This window comes from Paramacrobiotus metropolitanus, unplaced genomic scaffold, assembly GCF_019649055.1.
Source record: "Paramacrobiotus metropolitanus isolate TYO unplaced genomic scaffold, Prichtersi_v1.0 Parri_scaffold0000135, whole genome shotgun sequence".
Lineage (NCBI taxonomy): Eukaryota > Metazoa > Tardigrada > Eutardigrada > Parachela > Macrobiotidae > Paramacrobiotus > Paramacrobiotus metropolitanus.
The window spans coordinates 134,859-153,178 of NW_026570355.1; the positions used below are offsets into that span (position 1 = coordinate 134,859).

The 18,320-nt window shown below is 41.2% G+C and overlaps 1 protein-coding gene across 7 annotated transcripts; it reads left to right on the forward strand.

Annotated features, from left to right (window-relative positions):
- Positions 1-10,115: 10,115 nt before the first annotated feature.
- On the forward strand, positions 10,116-15,489 carry LOC129599024 (neuromedin-U receptor 1-like). Of its 7 annotated transcripts, none has more exons than XM_055497151.1 (5): positions 10,116-10,134; positions 10,867-10,935; positions 13,188-13,310; positions 13,363-13,612; positions 14,811-15,489. In XM_055497151.1, exons 2-5 carry the CDS (start codon positions 10,901-10,903, stop codon positions 15,324-15,326), a joined length of 924 nt encoding a protein of 307 aa, XP_055353126.1. In that variant the 5' UTR covers positions 10,116-10,134; positions 10,867-10,900; the 3' UTR covers positions 15,327-15,489. The 7 variants fall into 7 exon arrangements, with proteins under 7 accessions (XP_055353126.1, XP_055353123.1, XP_055353124.1 ...); XM_055497148.1 differs by lacking the exon at positions 10,116-10,134 and adding an exon at positions 10,174-10,800; XM_055497149.1 differs by lacking the exon at positions 10,116-10,134 and adding an exon at positions 10,174-10,779.
- Positions 15,490-18,320: the final 2,831 nt, after the last annotated feature.

Below are 18,320 nucleotides of genomic sequence, written 5' to 3' on the forward strand. Positions count from 1 at the left end.
ACGGCAACCATAACTTTTTTTGCCTGTCGCTTTGTTCGTTTTTTTTTTCAATTGTTCGGCACTTTCATCTTTCCACCCGCGTAGCGGATGGCCATCAAAACTTTAAAATCGTTTGATGTCCATTAAAATCCATGTGGCGCCGTGACATTTGGGCCACCTGACACTTGGGCCACCTGACATCTGGGCCACCGTACATTTGGGCTACCATACTTTTCAAAAAGAAAACGTACGTAATAAAACATTCCGATGCGAATGATAGCTTCTTTATTCTTACTGCTGGTAAAAAATTAAATATTGGCTTGTTAATAAAAGTTCTGCAACTTGCAGCATTAGCCATTAACAACGTACGAATAAGTACACAAGATTCGAAAACGAGCGTGCATTAATATTATGGAGTGTTTGTCAAATTATGCGTCTGTTGTGCTGGAATTATCCATGGATACCGCTAGGCATATAAGCGGATACACAGGGGCTGCATGGGTTCGATCAATGCACTATGTAGCAGCATAAGTAAATCGAACTCATGCACTGACGATGTGAGCACTGAGCAGTTGCCGTTAAATTTACTCCGCATCCTTCTGCTTATCAAACATCTTCCTGATCAGATTTCTGTTTGATTAAAATTTCAATTAATACATGGCGCTAAAAACCTAAAAAACCTAAGAAAGCTGAGAAACATAAAAATACAGGGAAAGAAAAGAGTTACAAGAGACCGTAAAGTGCGGTGGCCCAAGTGTCAGGTGGCCAAAATGTCAGGTGGCCCAAATTTCAGGTGGCCCAAGTGGCAGGACACCATCCAGGCGCCATCATCGGAACGTGTTCGCTAGAGGTTACCTATGCTTCGGCGCTAAGCAATCACATCCTTCGGTAAACACGTTATAATATATACTGTACAAGTCTATGGGAGGTAAACGTTGTTTCGGTGTCACATCGATCCTCGATGATGCAAGGTTCATTTGCTAACCCGTAACAGACTCCATATGAGCGTCTCAACAGCTTAAAAAAAATCCCGTGCAAAAATTTCATTTGGGGAATTTTTTACAAAGGTTGTTATAATCATACCGAAAACGACCTCTGCCCCTCCCCTTTATTACCTTTACAGGTGGTTGCTGACTGATTCTAAGATTTTTATTTTTACGCTGCTGGATGGGCCATAAAAAGTTGCACTGGGAAAGTGCAAAACGAGAAACGGAACGACGCATCGAAATACATTGTAATTTATTTTGCACCACTGCCCGAACTTGGCGTAGCACCCCTGTACGCTTTTGCTTCTAAATGCATGGTCTACGGAGTTAAATAATGCTTTCTTGAACTCAAAAAACACCCATCCTGAGACATCTTTTGAATGAGGAAAACCGCGGGCACGTTTTTTTCTCAAATGAAACCGGGTACTGCTTAACTGTATTTTTGTTAAAAAATTATGGATTTTGTGACAGATTTTATGATTTTTATAGTAAACATTTAAAAACAATGCGAAGTAAAAGCATATAAAAAGTTAGACTATTAGTAAATAAATTAATCAAGTTTAAAATTGAATAAATCAGCCCGCGCCCGTGTTGGAATCCCGTCTTCCCAGCCAACACCCGTTTCCAGACTCCGTGCCAACAGCCAACACTCGTGCAGACCCAAAAAGGTCACCTGTGCCGCACAGGTGACCAGCCAACTCCCGCGTTTACCCGTGCACGCAACCATAGTGTTATCATACAGCAGTATGCTAGTGTCAGTCGCGCTAGCGCGCGACCAGTTGCGTTTAAGGTATAGAATTACGGTTCTGAAACTACTGTAGATGTGTGAATGAATTAAATGGAATTTCTCCTAATTTTTTTCAACTTTTTTTAAACGTAGAAATGCTAAGATACAGTACATGTATTAATGTATATGCTAAAATATATAGTTATTAGCCCCGCAGCGCGGAGCCAGCTTTGAAAATAATTTGAAATGTTAGGAAATTTCTGGAAAATCAGAATCTTAATAAATATTATTGAATGCTCAATAAATATTTTGAAAAAGTTTTGCAGGTATGATATTTGGAAATTTTTAGAAACTTCAACAAATTCTAAAATGTGAATGCATGCGATGCCGTATACGTAATACGTCAGCATTCAAGTCATGTATTAAGTGCCTAAAATCTTCGGTATGGCATGTCAATAAATAAGTATTTTCTTAGGTTGCGACGAACGCGACCAAATTTAGTCACACTCTTTCTTCTGCTTATTGTGTTAGTTACTGTGAGCACATATCCTTTAATGGATGTGCCCATAATAACAAATACCGAATCTCAAGAGTGACCCGTAAAAAGATGCGCTAAACCTCAGTAAGACGGTGATGTCTTTTTCTCGCGTATAATAACATTAAATTTCAGCTTTCTTTAGCTTTCTCACCTCCTACACGAAAGCGGTAACTTTGTTCGCACAGTGTACCAAAATTCTGATTTAAAAATTAATGCCACTAAAAGGTCACGTGCTTCAGTGTATGTACGTGCTTCAAGGTTCGCGAAAAAAAAAGAATGCTAATTACTGGTCGAAGTCTTTAAAATTCATGCAAAAATTGCAATTCGTGTTGTAAAGTCGACCTAATGCAATTATTTTACTAGTATTAGTATTGTTAGTACTGATTGCAATTATTTGTGTTGCATTTACTGCACTCGATATTATAATACTGTATTTGATTTGTGAGATCTTGCTAGTTAGTACCGTAATTAGTAGTCCAGTAGGTTTTTTTAAAGGACAGCCCACAATAATATTAATTTCCTATTTTAATACTGTACTTAAGATTTGATTTGAGTCTGTGACGTAACACAAATTGACGGGTTTGTCACACTGTCACTGAAATGCGACCATAAAAGAAAAGCAATTTGAAAGTTAAGATGTAAAAATTAATACTTCTGTAGTGACGTAACTCAAATAGGCGGGGCTGTCACACTGTCACCGAAATTCGACCGTGAAAAGAAAATAAATAAACAATTAAGATTTAAAAATTAATAATTTTGTGGTGACGTAACTTAAGTAGGCGGGGCTGTCACACTGTCACCGAAATTCGACCATGAAAGGAAAATAAATAAACAATTAAGATTTAAAAATTAATAATTTTGTGGTGACGTAACTTAAGTAGGCGGGGCTGTCACACTGTCACCGAAATTCGACCATGAAAGAAAAATGAATTTAAAAATAAAATTCAAAAATTATTTTTTTATCAAAGAAATAATAAAAATAAATAAATTAATATTTAAAATTTATTTTAATAGTATTTCTTTAAGAATTTAAGATTAATAAATCCAGTTCCATTAAAAAATTTTCCATTTACAATAAAAACATTTGCCCCGAGCCTTGAGCTTTTGCTTTGTAGTCAGATTTGAGTTCTTGGATAACTCGAAAGCTACCGCTTAATCTAATGAGCAATGCTTGGGAGTACAATTGTACACCAACGCTACCATACAATCTTATCCACGGAAGTTCTGGGTATACTTCCCCAGCAATGCTTTAAAATTTTCGAAACCTGTCCGGAAGTGTGGGGTGGGTCATACAGGAGTTGGCCAACAGTGCTGCAGGCAACTCAACGAGGCAGTTGTTTGGCGCTCCAAAAAACGCGCCCGATGTCCCTTTTCAGCGTTTCACTGAACTGGCAATTTGGCATTTTGCGGTGGCTGTATTCCTACATGTGTCATCCGTCTCGGGACACTCATCCCAACCAAACGGCTTGAAACGGTACGAGTACCGATGAGGCGATGACCGATAAGAACGATCCCAAAAAAGATGCTACCATAACAACTGCATGCGAATGCGTTTACCGTACCAGGTCAGCCGCTGCCGTAATACGAAATCGGATTTGACATAACAGCAGACCGACATCGACAAATATGATCCCCCGTAAACTCAGCTCAGTAGATTAGGTCAGCTCAACAACTATTAACAGAGTTCCAGCACAATTTAAATTAAAATTCGTCACAAAAATATGAATTTTATTGATTCGCCAATATGTATATACTACACCAAATAATTATGAAAAGCGAAGCGACCAGATGCCCACACTGATACATTTAAAATAAAGCGTCCGGGTTTGAAAAAGGTCGCACTTATAGCTAGCAGGAAGTGAGCATTTTCCAGCGTTCAGTAAGAACAAAGCATTATTCATACAAAAATTCAAAATCGTTTATGTACTATATTCTGTAATCTAGCATGAACAGTGTCACAGTCCTCAATAAACTTTTATATCTAAAAACAAACAAAATTGTTGACGTTGTGTTGGTTTTTCGTATGGATTAATAGAGATTGTTGCTGTGCATTTTTTTGCTCAAGAAAAAAACAGTAAGTAACAATAAATAATAAAAACTGGGTTAAAAGCTTCTAAGAAGAGCAGCTTTAAATAATTGATACAATTTTATGTAAAAAGTCGAGCAAAATACTGCACACATCATCCCAGCAGCAAAAATCCGGATAATACCAAGTCACCGACTAAGCTAAATCCATATTGGCTGCCCGGCAATCATCGGCAACGCATGTTGTCCTGTAGTACGGAACACGTCATAAAATCGGTCATTGCTAGCCTTCCGGAGCTGGGAGGATTGTATCGAGCGAATTTATTGTTGCGACCCGGACTCCCGATGTGTACACAGTATATTCCACGGACACGTAGAGACCGCAAAGTAATTCACTACAAATTTCTTTGCCCGTGGCTGCCACGTATGTTCGTACTTCTCAGTTCGTCATCAAATGCTGTAACTGACATCATTTCAAATGCTTCTTCCTTTATTGAGGAATGAAGTACGTCATCACCAGGATTATTTAGTTTCAGGTAAGCGTTCGTCATCTCGTCAAGTTTCTCTTGTGCCGGATTGTGTCGGCAATCAGTAACGTGGTTCCGATAAAATACTAACAAGTAATAACAGAACAACACAACGCTTTAGTTGTTCATCAGTATTATCCTGGTTGTCTAAAGACTACTGGGTAACCACACGGAATTTATCACCATAGGCCAAAGCGGCTAATTTTATGTACGCAGACAACCTGTCAAGACAATAAAAACTTTACACTTTCAGAAAAGACAACCGTAACCTGCAGAATGAAGCTGCTAATTCAAGTCGCTGTGTCACTCTTGCATGAAAACTAATTCGCTGTGTCTTTTCCACATTTCCTTATGCTATTAGCAAACAAACGGCTTGCGTGGGTAGTCACTTTACTTGCACTGTGCACACAAAGACCGCGTAATGATAACAGTCGAATCGTGACGAAGATGGGAGAGGCCAAACCTCGTTTTTCCATACTTGTTATTGGTTCTTCAGCGCCATCAAAACCGCTTAGGTTTAGCAGCGTCTAAAGTGGCTGCTAAGTTGACAAATGCCGTCCACACAACTCGCCAAATGTAGAGAATAAAGCGCCGATATGTTATTGCATAAGTCAAGAAGCATGGAGGTGCATATAACGTGCGTGGCCAACGATCGTTTAGAGGCGGTAAAAGTCGGCTGGCAAAAGGTTTGAAAACGCAGCCGGTTTTGCGACATGTGATGACCTGTGTTTTCTAATACCATACATCAAATTCAATACAATCATACTCTGCATGTACGAGTAATTCAGGGCGCGCGCTAAGGGGCTTTGTCTAGGTCTGAGGCGAGCTACTGAAAGTCTGAATCTGAGTGCGAAATTTTATTCAACTTGTCTTACTATGTATGTATTTGGTTTTCTTATGTCAATCTCATGATATTCTTCATGCTATTCTGATATTATTTTTTATGTTACATATTTCTTACGTTCTTATGTTTTCTTATGTTTATCAAAAGATCTTCAAAAGAAAAACATAAGAAAGAACATAAGTAATAAGAATAAACTAGAAAAATGCACTTTGGCGTGCATTGGCAGACCGGAGCGCAGCTTAGTCGCTTAAATAAGTGTTGCAACTGCTTTTTTTATCCTATTCAGTTGTTTTTGAAAAACATCCGTCTGTTGATGAAAGTGTTCTCATAGTGAATCAAAACTTTAGTAATGTCTCTACAGCTTCAGAAATGCTTCCAAATGATCCCACATGCCAAATCTCAAAACTTGATTTTTCAAGGGATTTCTAACTGGTGCTTGCTCAAGCAAAATTAAACCCTTTCATTGTGTACAAATGTTGAACACACTTCGACATAGACGTGCGACCAGCAATAATGTTTCCCCTCTTTACAAAGAAAACAGCTGCCGGCCTGACATCTTCATTTTCCGCTCTTGTCACCATGAAACAGTAACTCTTTTAGAATGTGACTTCACTGAAGGAAATTCAAAGAAAAGCTCATTTTAGGTCAATTTTTGACCTCTTCAAAACTCCCAAAGAAGAGATTATGCCGATTTGAACTATTTTCGCTGCCACAATGCGGTGCTGCATCATCACTACGCATTTGCGGTAGCACAATGATATTTTTACTACAATGATATTTTTACTACAATGATATTTTTACTCTGTACATGTTTCGAAGTTTGAACTCGAATAAGTTATTTTAAAGTGTAAAGGTTGATAGTTGAAAGTCGTTATTTTGCGGAAGTAATAACAATCGAAGCAGATTTTTGAAGCATCATATTCAAGTACTGTGTTTAGCTCAAATGGCTAAAGTTTTGTGGAACGTGTTTTGCGGAACGCATTTGCGGTAGCACAATGATATTTTTACTACAATGATATTTTTACTACAATGATATTTTTACTCCGTACATGTTTCGAAGTTTGAACTCGATTAAGTTATTTTAAAGTGTAAAGGTTGATAGTTGAAAGTCGTTATTTTGCGGAAGTACAGTACAGTGAAACCTGTTTACTAAATACACCTTCGGTTAAAGCAAAACCGTATGTACTGTCCAGGTGTATGTATTACACAGAGCTGTGTTACAGTTTATGGGACGCGCCGGTTAAACTTTCCGCGTATGTAATTTTCAGGTGTATGTATTTACCGGTGTATGTAAAAGACAGGTTTCACTGTAATAACAATCGAAGCAGATTTTTGAAGCATCATATTCAAGTACTGTGTTTATCTCAAATGGCTAAAGTTTTGTGGAACGTTGTTTTGACAAAATGCACCCTATCTTGAAAGAAAACACTTTTCGACACCGGAAGTACATTTATTTACTGTATTTTAAGCAAGACGCGCAAACATTTATCACAAAACACTCTTTACTGCTCTTTTTGAAAATGTTTTTTCTTTAGTCTGATCAAAGATTAAAATTTTCTTAAATAAGGAGTATTTCCAAGTTGTTATTGATTTTAGAAATTGTTTTTCAAAAATTGTTCTTGAAGGGCCGAAGAGCCTTTTTTGTACTACGCTTTCCTTTGCTCTTACCGATTCTGCGCTTGCAGAGCTGCCACATTGATTGTGTGCACACAATAGCAAAAAAATAGAGAAATGTTTGTTGCAAATCCCAAATTTTACGGTGACCTGACAACGGCTGGTGCTCCTATGAGCCTTTGATGTGACCTTTTTCTGGAAATCATTTATACTTCCTTATATGACGTCATTTCCGGCTCCCTTATATGGCATAATTTTCTTTACTTCCTTATATGACGACATTTACTTCCCTGTATGACATCATTTCTTACTTCCGTAACGGACAGACAGACAGACAGCACCTTTTCAATTTTGTTTGAATTAGAGGACCTTCGCTGCGCTCCGGTCGAATATGAAAACATAGGAACAGCAAAAGAATAAGAAAAAAGATAAAACAACCTATAGTCAGTCTCAAAGTCAACCCAGCCCCTAAGCGCGGGCCGAAATTCATTACTGCTTCCATTGGGAACGGATGGGCTGCACAATAAACCGATCGAAAGTCGCTTTTTTCCGTGGATCGTTGGATTCCAAGACCGACCATACACATTCCGCCATCGTCAGCTTATTGCCGTAGGTTCTAATTACTCGTACTTGCTCCACCACTGCCGAAACCATGTGCACTGATTTACTCCCAATTCATTCACGTAACACGTTTGCAGCTGGTCGTTTCGCTTCCTCTGATAGTACAGTACCTTGGTATCAATGTACAATTCGAATACTACAGCAGTTCGGTGTACACTGTACAGGGGCTCAAAATAATGTTAATTCAAGAAAGTACTTAAGGTTCTCTGAATGCCATCGAAATACAGTATTCTTAAACAAGTGAAACCTCAACCGATAGCTACTGTCATCAAGGCGTCTTGTTATTAACCGCAAGTCCAACCTGACTCAGCGGCTGCGCAGCCGTGGATTTGGTTTCTTGACCTTTACATAATATTCTAAGCAAAAGGTGCCCGATGTAGGTGTTCGTTGCCCGTTTTTCTCATAAATCTCAGCGGACACGGTGGAAAGGTGGAATAAGGTGGTGTCGAATGGAATAAGGTGGACACTTCTTTTGGGTCAAATTTCCATGAAATATGAATCTGGTTTTTTTCGAAAGCTACCAGTTATGTATTTCAGAAGAATGTGCCCACCCCAGCACGCAAATTCCACAGGAAGCTTTCACTGCAGCAGGTTAAAATGTCGCACAAATAGGCATTTTCGAGCGACCGCGGTTCTATCGATTCCGCCTAAAATGCGACAAATACGGTCGTTAATCATTGCCGGTACATTCGCTCGTAAATAATACGACTTTCGTTCTGTTTACTTCAGCCGGTTCGGTGGATACCGAAACCCTGGAAAAACCTTTCTCTTACAACCACTTTTCCAATGTAGTAATAGCGTCTTTTCCTGGGCCCTGGTATCTTTCGTTTTCTACCTACATAATCTCTATAATCTCATTTCTCCAGCCTGTTTTCTTAACGCACCTCTGAGTGATAGCGGCACCGCGTGGAAACTGTAATTTCCAGCATATACCCGGATCACAAAAAGAATACTGCTTCGAATACAGGTTAAATTTTTCCCATGTTTAGTAGCCACAGCATCATCAGGAACAGTACCAGATGTGTCTCCTTGGGCGATCGAATGAACGCTATGCTTACCTGTTACCACAGCCCGGCATGTTATTCTTTCTGTCCATCGTCCAAGGAGAAAGTTTAACGGTTGCATTGCATTCATTTTCGGCACGGTTGCGACTACTGCAAAAAATTAACTTGAGCTAAAAGCATGTGTTTGAGCCATTGATCATAATTTGGCGCGCTGAACCACTGCGATGATGTTCACACCGTCCGCTGTAGTGATACAAAGGCAGTTTTATTGGCCGGCCATTTACGCCTATATGGGTTCGTACGTCGATAACCATGCCTGGAAAACCTTGGAATTTTTAACCCGGATAACCTTTATGTTGCTGTGTGCGTATTCTTTGACTGCCCTACTGTACGCGCTACTGCGTTACGTTAATTTCGGCGTCGACTCATTTTGCCACCACTTATAAGTACACGTCTGTTGTTTGGTGGGTGGGCTGGTATATTTGAACAGTCCGTCCGTAAGCAAGGCATGTTGCTAGAGAGAAGTGCATGTACCAGTTCATCTGCATTCACCGGAATTACATCCCTGGACTCTCAAGCACTTTTTTACGGTTGTTTGGGTACATAAATTATGCTTAGATAATGGATTGGTACAAGTTGCCGTGAAAAGGAAGTGTGCCGCGTGCGCACAAACCGGTTATGGATATAATATGATTGCGAATGAATTATTATTCCAAAAAAAGGCCAATATCATAATACCAAACCGGTATTGGTAAAAACAGATTAAAATTTTTAATTTGAAACTGATTGTATTGCGAAATGAAATGGAATAAGAAGGGCGAACGAAGTGCCGTGGAAAAAACCCAAATTATTATTCGTTCTTTTTGAAATTTTGCTGTGTAAGGCACACAAGCACAGAAACAGTCCGGCTGTTGGGTGCACACAATGAAAATTAATAGTTTCCTGTAATCCACAAGCTATGTATAAGCAAGCCTTGGGCGATGCAGAATTTTCCGAGGAACTTAATATTCAGCTACTGTACACTGTCTGCTGTACAGATAGCTGCATTGTCTGCTTTTCTTTGAGTAAGCGACAGTCACTGGCAAAATGTGCGGGCTACATCCTCCGGTTATTATTATGCTTTAACGAGTGCAGCCATAAGTGCTCTACGCAGCTAATACGAAATGTTTAAACGTTTATACATGCAGCTTAGACGAGAATAACAGTGAATAACCATAGAACATTAAGCTATTCAGCCAAAGGGTTGAAACAGCTTTGATGATCTTCAAGGTAAATTTGTGCAAAGTACATTGTAAACGAGACCGTACTCCCTATCCACCGTCTAACAGTACAGAAAACTGGCAGATTTAATATTTACTGTAATATCGAGTTAACCATTTTCGTCGTCGGTCAAAATTAGCTGCATATTTTGATGCACACAAGGAGACGCTCGGTGAAGTCGATAATCTGCCGCTTTTCCTTAATGAAATTGCTATTACTGAGTTTGTGGAAGCAATTTGCAGTTAATCACTTACACTTAACCAGAGCACGGCAATGGTTGTACTGCGACTCGTTTGAGTAGCCATAATCACTTTCACTGAGGAACACGGCTCGCTTCCGACTTCACTGAGCGTCTCCTCGTGGTGCTAGCAGAGCCAGAATTAATTTTTGTATCAACACTGCAATCCTAATAATATTACTGTAGTGTAGTTGACAAGAAAAAGCGCGCCACTAGTTTTGCGCAATTGCCATGGACAGCCTAACAGCGGCCAATTCTTCGTCCCTATCATATTTAATCGTTAATATTTCGAACTGGTCGCCGGATGCGAGCGTAAACGATATTAACGCCAGCCTTATCAACACTCAACATGCGCACAATGATCCGCACATGGGCACAATGCGCGTCAGATATACTGGCGACGAACCTCGTAATGTGTACTTGGCTTGCCGAGCGGTGTACTTTTGCTTGTTGATTTTGTGCACCGTGGGCAATGGATTGAATTTGGTGGTGTTGATTCGTAGTGTTCCCACGTGGAAGACATCAGCGTGTCACTACATGATCGGCACAGCCGTTGCTGATATTCTGGCACTGTAAGTTTGAAGCCAAGAAATATTCTTTACCACTGGGTGGGAACTGTTAAACTTTTAAACAATTCACGTGAACACAAACTAGTTGCGACTAAAAAATGTGATGAGATATTTAATTACATACAGTATATTATGTGGAAACCGATGAAATTCACACCAGCGTGTGGTTGCCACTGGGTGTGATTGTGTGAACAATATTTGCCATTGATTGCTGCTAGTCGGGTCGGCCTGCTTTACCTTCCCTCCCCCCCTTTGCCTTCGCCTTTCAACTTTGCCCTTTTCAACTTTATCTTTGCCTTAACCTTTGCCAGCATATTACCTTCACCGTCCGGGAGACCTTTGGAGACACCGTTTCAAAAGCTTGTCTCGTTAGGGGATTTGGCCCGGTACATAGTACCAAAGTCGTGTACATCCACGGTAACTTTCGCTGTCGCGCACTCCCAAACAAGTTTTGCATTGCTTTATGATATTTTATAGCCAAAAGATTCGTATACATAGACGAAAAAACCGATTGGGCGCGCAACATCCGGTTAGGGAGTTATTAATGAAATAAAATTCCGAAAGTTTAAACGCGCGGAGGTGTACCAAAAATCTCATTATGAACCGATGCTCTTCAAATTTTGCACGAAAACGCGCATCACTATCAAGGTTGTTTTGGCACCGAACTAGCTTTCCACCAGTCTTTTCAAATTTTAAAATGAATTTCAAAAATTTAAAAAAATACGTTTGGCAATACTAATTTTACAAAATTATTACATAAGAATGATACTTACCCGTTGTAAAAAATAGTACTTAATAGAGCCGATTTTTTTCTATAGAGTGGTATGTTTCATGTGTTCCCAGGAATAACTTCTCTGAAAATCGCTGCTGGTAAGGAAAAATTTTCAAATAAAACGAATTTGTGGTTTACCTTAAGGACGCGTTGGTAAGTGTTAACAGTTACAAAAGGGTTAATCAATTATTGTTAATTAATTAGGTACGCAAATACCTGAGATGTATTTGCACATCGACAGTTCTTCGTTACTTGCATAACGGACAAAAATTATACTAATACTCTCAGTAACTGCAAGAACTTACGTCTAGGCCCTCCGCTTTTTAAAACAAAAGTCCGTTACGAAACATTTGGGCGTGTTCTTTTTCGTTTTCCGCTGCCAGAGCAAACCACTTGACATCATACGCAACAAAGCATCCACGTGACAGATTGAATCCGTTATGAGGAATGGGCTTCGAAACGGTGTTTTCCAAAGGTCACCCGGGACGGTGAAGGTAATATCGCCGGCAAAGGTAAAGGCAAAGGTAAAGTAGGAAAGGGCATACTGAAAAGGCAAAGGCAAAGAGCGGGCAAAGGTAAAGTAGTCTGACCAACCAATCACATTGGCGTTATGACATCATACTAAACGCGCGCCGTAAACGCTTCTCACCATCCGGTTCGGACCATAATATGGTCCGGTAATTATCGGCTCGTGCGTACTAACCGAGAACAAGCTGCTCTGTCTCGTAAAGCGTACTTACAGAGTACGTAGAATTTCTAGAAGTTGGCCGACGCCTCATTCAGCTTGTGTTAGCGCGGTCTGTGCAAAGGAGAGCAGTGGTATGTCGGTTGACTCGGTTACCTAATAACACAGCAGGCTCTGTGCGCTTGTTAGTACTCACGCTGTTCGCTGAATGTGGTCGTGGCGAAATTCAAAATTTTCTAACCGATTGTAACCGTTGGCATCTCTAGTCGTAGCTCTGTCACTCACTCAACTACCGGTCCTGTGCACCGGATAGCGGTGGAAGGCTGGGCACTTATCCCGCTAGCGGATGTATAGTGGGGCTTTATTTCTTACAAATTCTCTGATAATACAATGGAAATTTAAGCTTACAACTAGTCCAAATCATAGCTAGCCATTTTCATAGCTGGACGTGTTACATAATTTGGCGTAAGAACGGTCGTCTTTTTTCTTTAAAATCTTATCTTATACTGTTTTTCACCATTTCTTTGCCGTTTGAAACGGAACTTATTTTAAAAGAAATGAATATTATCTGGCAGGGTTTTCGACTACTGGCCCTCATAATATGCACAATATTGGTTTCGGTCGATCTTTTCTAGGTTTGTGGCTCTGGTGTAGGTACTAGACAGTAGCTATCTGGATACGTATAAGTACTGTATAATCTGGATAACAAGCCCTGAAATCATTACGAAAAATTCACGCACTGCCCGTTAAGACTGCCGCCAGGTAAACTGCCACCTTTTGTGTAATTTTGTTTGCTAGGTGGTTCGGTTTAATTATCTTTTGGTCGGATCTTATGCTGGGCTGGAGCTGGCACCATGTTACGACGGGTGTGGCAATCTTCTTACCGTGGTTTATGGAGGCCTCGGTGAATTTGTCCGATTGGTAGGTTTTTTGGAATTGAGATCTACTATTTACAAACTGTTTATAACTTCAGGATCCTGGTTATTTTTTCTTGGGAAAGGCTGCTCGTTATTATGAATCCTTTTCGATTCCGATTTCTGCAGCGGGTTTCAGTAGCGCGCTTTGTAATCGTCGTTCTCACCGTTCTATCGATGACGCTTCACATGGTTTATCTGGCGGCAATGTGCTGCGTATCGTCCCTGACTGAAGACTCCAGTACGGGCCTACCTGAACATTTCCCAGAATGGGCGATGGTCTGGAACTCCTTTAATACGAGAGCCCAGGTATGTACCGCAGCTGCATTATTAAGCCAGAGGTTGCAGGAAAGAAGGAAACAGGAAATTAACTGCTGTAAAACCAAAAAGGATTGCTTCTGTACCAATATTTTTTTTTCCTTACAAATTGCAATGAAAATGTTTTGCCTTTTTCAGTCCTAACTTTTGACCGTAAAAGTTTTCAGCTGCATCTTTTGTAATTAAAATCGAACAAGATTTTACCAGTAATCATGGATACGCGTCACGAAATGTGCGTCATGTTAGTATGTCAAAGTAAACGATAATGTCAGGTCGGCCCGGCCCGTTTAGGAGCCGCGCCGTTTAGGGCCGCGCCGGGTAGAACTCGTTCAAAACTTGTTCTGCGTCGCACGACAGACACGGAGCGCGACAGTGACAGCCGATTTTAGGTTTGGTACAGATTGAGCCACTTCTGGCGCCGGGCCACTGTCTGAGTCTTCACCCGAGTAGTGTTCGGTTGGCCCGGCCCGTCGTTTCCATGGCCCAAACCGTCATGCAGTATAGATTATTTCATTTTTCCTACGTAAGTTTGCATATTTCACGTCCACTGCGGGCCACGGCCTGGGCTGCGGCCCGGGCCGGCACAACACTACTGCCGTGTGGGCGCTAGTAATGCAGTCTGAAGTACAGAAGGTAGAGAAACGAAAAATATCATTGAAAATTATTTGCAGGAATTTACTGCATCCAAGTTTCAGCGTTTTTACCGTTTATTTGCTTTTTGGAATATCCGTTTATTTTTTGCTAATGTGCTCTCACCTCTGTGCATCGGCGCGTGTAACGATATCCGTGAGCGAGACAATACTGCATTGCAACGGAACAGTACAACGTTCCATCCCAGGCTCTGCCCATTTCTTGGTTGGGCTGAAAATTTTTAGCCCATTCCAGTTTTTAGATCCAATGGCCAATGGGGGACAAGCAGCGGATGGGCTTTTACGTTTTTTTACGCATTTCGGTTGCCGGCTTAGCTAGTTTTTCTGACAGTTAAAAACTAATGGTAATTAAACTTTTCAAAAAATGGGATGAAATGGAACCTTCAAACTAGTGCGAGCTGGAGATCGGCTGGGCTGGAGCCGTGCGCGACACTAGGGGATGAAATGGGGATGGGAAAAGTCCAAGATGGGCAAAGTCCCATCTTGACATGAAAGGTATGTTTGCACAGTGAATACTTTAATGTGGCTGTTGTCTGCAGATTGCTGTGCGCATTCTGACTTTTTTGCTGATCCTTGTTCCCACTATTGGCCTAATTATCTTCCTGGCGCACCACCAACGATCCAAGTTTGGCCAGATGCGCCGTTTACAGAGAGCTGCAGCTGCGTCGGCCTCTGCCAGTAAATCCGTATCTCAGCACGGGATCAACATCATTCTCCTCAGCAATGCAATGCTCTTTCTTATTACGCGGTCCCCAAAGTTCTTCGACTTGTGTGTATCAGCGGCACCGTATGACCTTTCAATTTCTTATGTTACCGATTATACCGTGCATAATCTGGCGCAACCAATCATCTATACAGTAACATACATGGGTTATTCGTTAAATTTCTACCTTTATTTGCTGACCGAACGTCAATATCGGCGTCGTTTCGTGGAACTAGTTGTTCGTCCAGTGCTCCGCCCCTGGCTACCTGTAGTATTCGCTAACAACAGTAGTGGACGAACTGAAAGTGTGGAGTTAAGCGCTAGGACTTCAACGCAGCCGATATCACCATGACAGCGTCATTTTCTTACCGCTCCAGGTTTCACTTCAGATGATTCATTGTTGACCGCAAGAAGCCGGAAATATGTTTATATTCCTTCATATTTCCGAAATTTTGGTCCGCTTTTGTAAGTCTGTTACTGAAAAAAGAAAAATTCGAACAAAATATATCAAGAAAGTCGAACGGTGTCGAACGGTAGTTGTGTCTCAGTTTGTGTTGCCTGGTTTATTGTGCGTATTCGCTGTCAAACTTCTATCTGTACAGATACGTACTTATCGATAGAAGTGCCTATGACTAGATTGCATTGGCCATCAAAATAATAAAAATTTCTACGGTAATTTTCCAAGTGCTTACACATGAAACAATCCTGCCAACTATTTATTTGAGCGTTGTAACGGCGTCGACAACATCCGCTTCACTTAGCAGCGCCATCTTGTTGGTCCACCACTTCCGATATGTCATCATTCAATATCTGATCTTCATAGGCCGCGCTCCAGTATCTGATGTTCTAATAGATTGATTAAGCAATGTACGAGAAGCGTCTTGGTTAAACGAGGGTCGGCCAACTTCGCCTTTGCCGTCCATTTGCCTTTGCCGTTTTCAACTTTGCCTTTGCCGTTGGCATAATACTAAAATACATGATTTTACAATCTAACATTATTGTAAACTCAAAGTGTGTGGATAACCTTGTTGGTGTGCTGATAACTTACACTTAATTATTTTCTGTACCCAGGTAACGATTATGCTGTAGAAGTATAGGTATACTGTTACAGTATCATGTTATATCACTGCTGCACATCTTGAAACTTAAATATTGCCGTGTATACAGAAACAAAAATATCAGGAGTTTTAAACTTTCGCGGAGGGTACATAACGTATGCAGAATAATGTGAGAAACCGTGAAACCGGAAACCCGCAAAAACAGTTTAGGAACGGCAATGTGCTAACGGTAATTCGTTTTCAAACGGCAAAGGCTTTTACAGACGGCGTTTTGAAACGGCAAATTGGAATGCTAACGGCTTTTCCAACGGCAAAGGCAAAGGTAAAGATAAAGTTGAAAACGGCAAACTGAAACGGCAAAGGCAAATGGACGGCAAAGGCGGTTGGCCGACCCTTAAACGAGGACTGATGCAACGTGTCTGCACAGCGTACAGGATTATTTGTTTGTACTGGTGCCAAATTGCAACATCAGCGACATGCTTTTCTCAGTAGTTGGGCCGGTCGCGGCCGCATTCTGGCAACGAATTGGATACCTGGTAAACTGTGTGTACATGAAATTCGTTAATGCGCCCATCTTTATGGCACTTTCGCAGAATACTGCTGGCCAGAAACACACTAGCAAAGAAAGTCTGGAGGGTGGGTTCATGTGCCCACACTCCATAGCGTGAACTCTTGGGCAGTAAAACGGAACGAAGTACATAAACCGAAACTGTTGTTCTCGCGAGCGCAGACGAGATCAGGGTCCGCCAAAATCCAAACAACCGTGCAAATGTGTGGCAAATTTTAAGATATTCAGCAGCCTTCGCACATCTAAAACATCGAACCAAATAATATATAGAATATATACTGTATATCTAGAATTAGAAGAGATAAAGGCCATATTAAAGGGTTAGCAAACACGAGGACACCTATGCGTTTGCATACAGTATGGATTTCGTATTCTTCACATATTTACAAAATCTTCGTTACCCGAGAGGCGTTCTTAGTTGCAATCTACCCTACAGTACAGAAGCAACCGCACCCGGACAATTGGGAGTGGGACATTTCGCCGCACTCAAACTCGACGCGTGACTTTTCGCCGCGAAGACATTTCGCCGCCGGACATCAGACGCTTGGACACTTCGGCTTGAACATCACTCGAAAATGGGTCAAGCGCGCAGTTAATCGACAGATATCGATTGGTTTTATTGCGTTCTTCCTTTTCCCATGAACTCGCGCCAATTTTTTGACTTCTCCTTTTCATGGCCTCGTGCAATCGCTTCTTATTGGTCCACCATTTCCGAAACCATGTGTTTTCGCAGCCAAAGTGCAACCTTCTCAGTACCCAGGCATTGGTTTAACATCCGTATATGGACTGCGCCCCTAATTCTTCATATCGTTGTTTCCTTTTTGGCGGCGTGACTGCCATATTGGAAAAGTGGGCTGGAAAAGGAAAAAAAGAAATGCATCGGGAAAGCTGCTACAGGAACTGCCTGAAGTCCAGGAATGCATCGCGAAGGCTGCCTGGAACTGCCTGCCTGCCTTATCTGACCTTTTAATTTCCAGATTAGGGCAGTGACTTTAGTTGAACATTCGGCAATCGCAGTCTGGCAGCTTCCCCGTTGTGCGGACTGAAATGCAGTGCAAGATGATTAGAAGGATCGTCCGTTCGCGTACTGTCGCATAGTCACTCTAATGACCGGTTCTCCGTCGTACAAGTAAACCTGGACTGCTTTGATACGGCGACTGTCTTCTGTTTGATTACGGTAGATGTATTGCGATTGAAAAAAATATGCCGACCCTGCCTTGACGGAAAATCCACGACTGTGCAATCTCCGAGCCTACGAGGAAACATTATCGGTAAAAAATATGCTGCACATTGATTACGTGCTACAGCCCCAGTGGAAGCAGCGGGAATCGCATAATTGTGATCCACCCGTTCTTCCGGGTCATCTGTCTACGTTACTTATTTAAAGTTAATAACATCAAAGTTGTGCTAATAGTGCTAATAAAGATGCTGATTCTAGACACGAACTAACAGGAGCTTTATTTGTTTTGTGGTGTTGCATTGGTTTGCAACATGCACACTTAACATTGGGGTCGGCCTACTTTACCCTTGTCCGCCTTTTGCTTTTGCAGTTTGCCTTTGCCCACCCATTATCTTTGCCTTTTCAGTTTGCCCTTTTTCACTTTACTTTGCCTCTGCCGCCGTGATTACCTTCACCGTCCAAAAATTACTTTTAAAAAACACTGTTCCAAAAGTTTGTCCCGTTAACTAACCTTTAAAAAATAATTATCGCCGCCACTCT

Excerpts from the sequence above, each read along its gene's own strand:
- LOC129599024 (XM_055497146.1), top strand. The coding sequence starts at position 10,595 with ATGGACAGCCTAACAGCGGCCAATTCTTCGTCCCTATCATATTTAATC. Across the intron at positions 10,936-13,187 it reads GTTGCTGATATTCTGGCACT|GTGGTTCGGTTTAATTATCT; the intron begins GTAAGTTTGAAG and ends TTTGTTTGCTAG. Across the intron at positions 13,613-14,810 it reads CCTTTAATACGAGAGCCCAG|ATTGCTGTGCGCATTCTGAC; the intron begins GTATGTACCGCA and ends TGTTGTCTGCAG.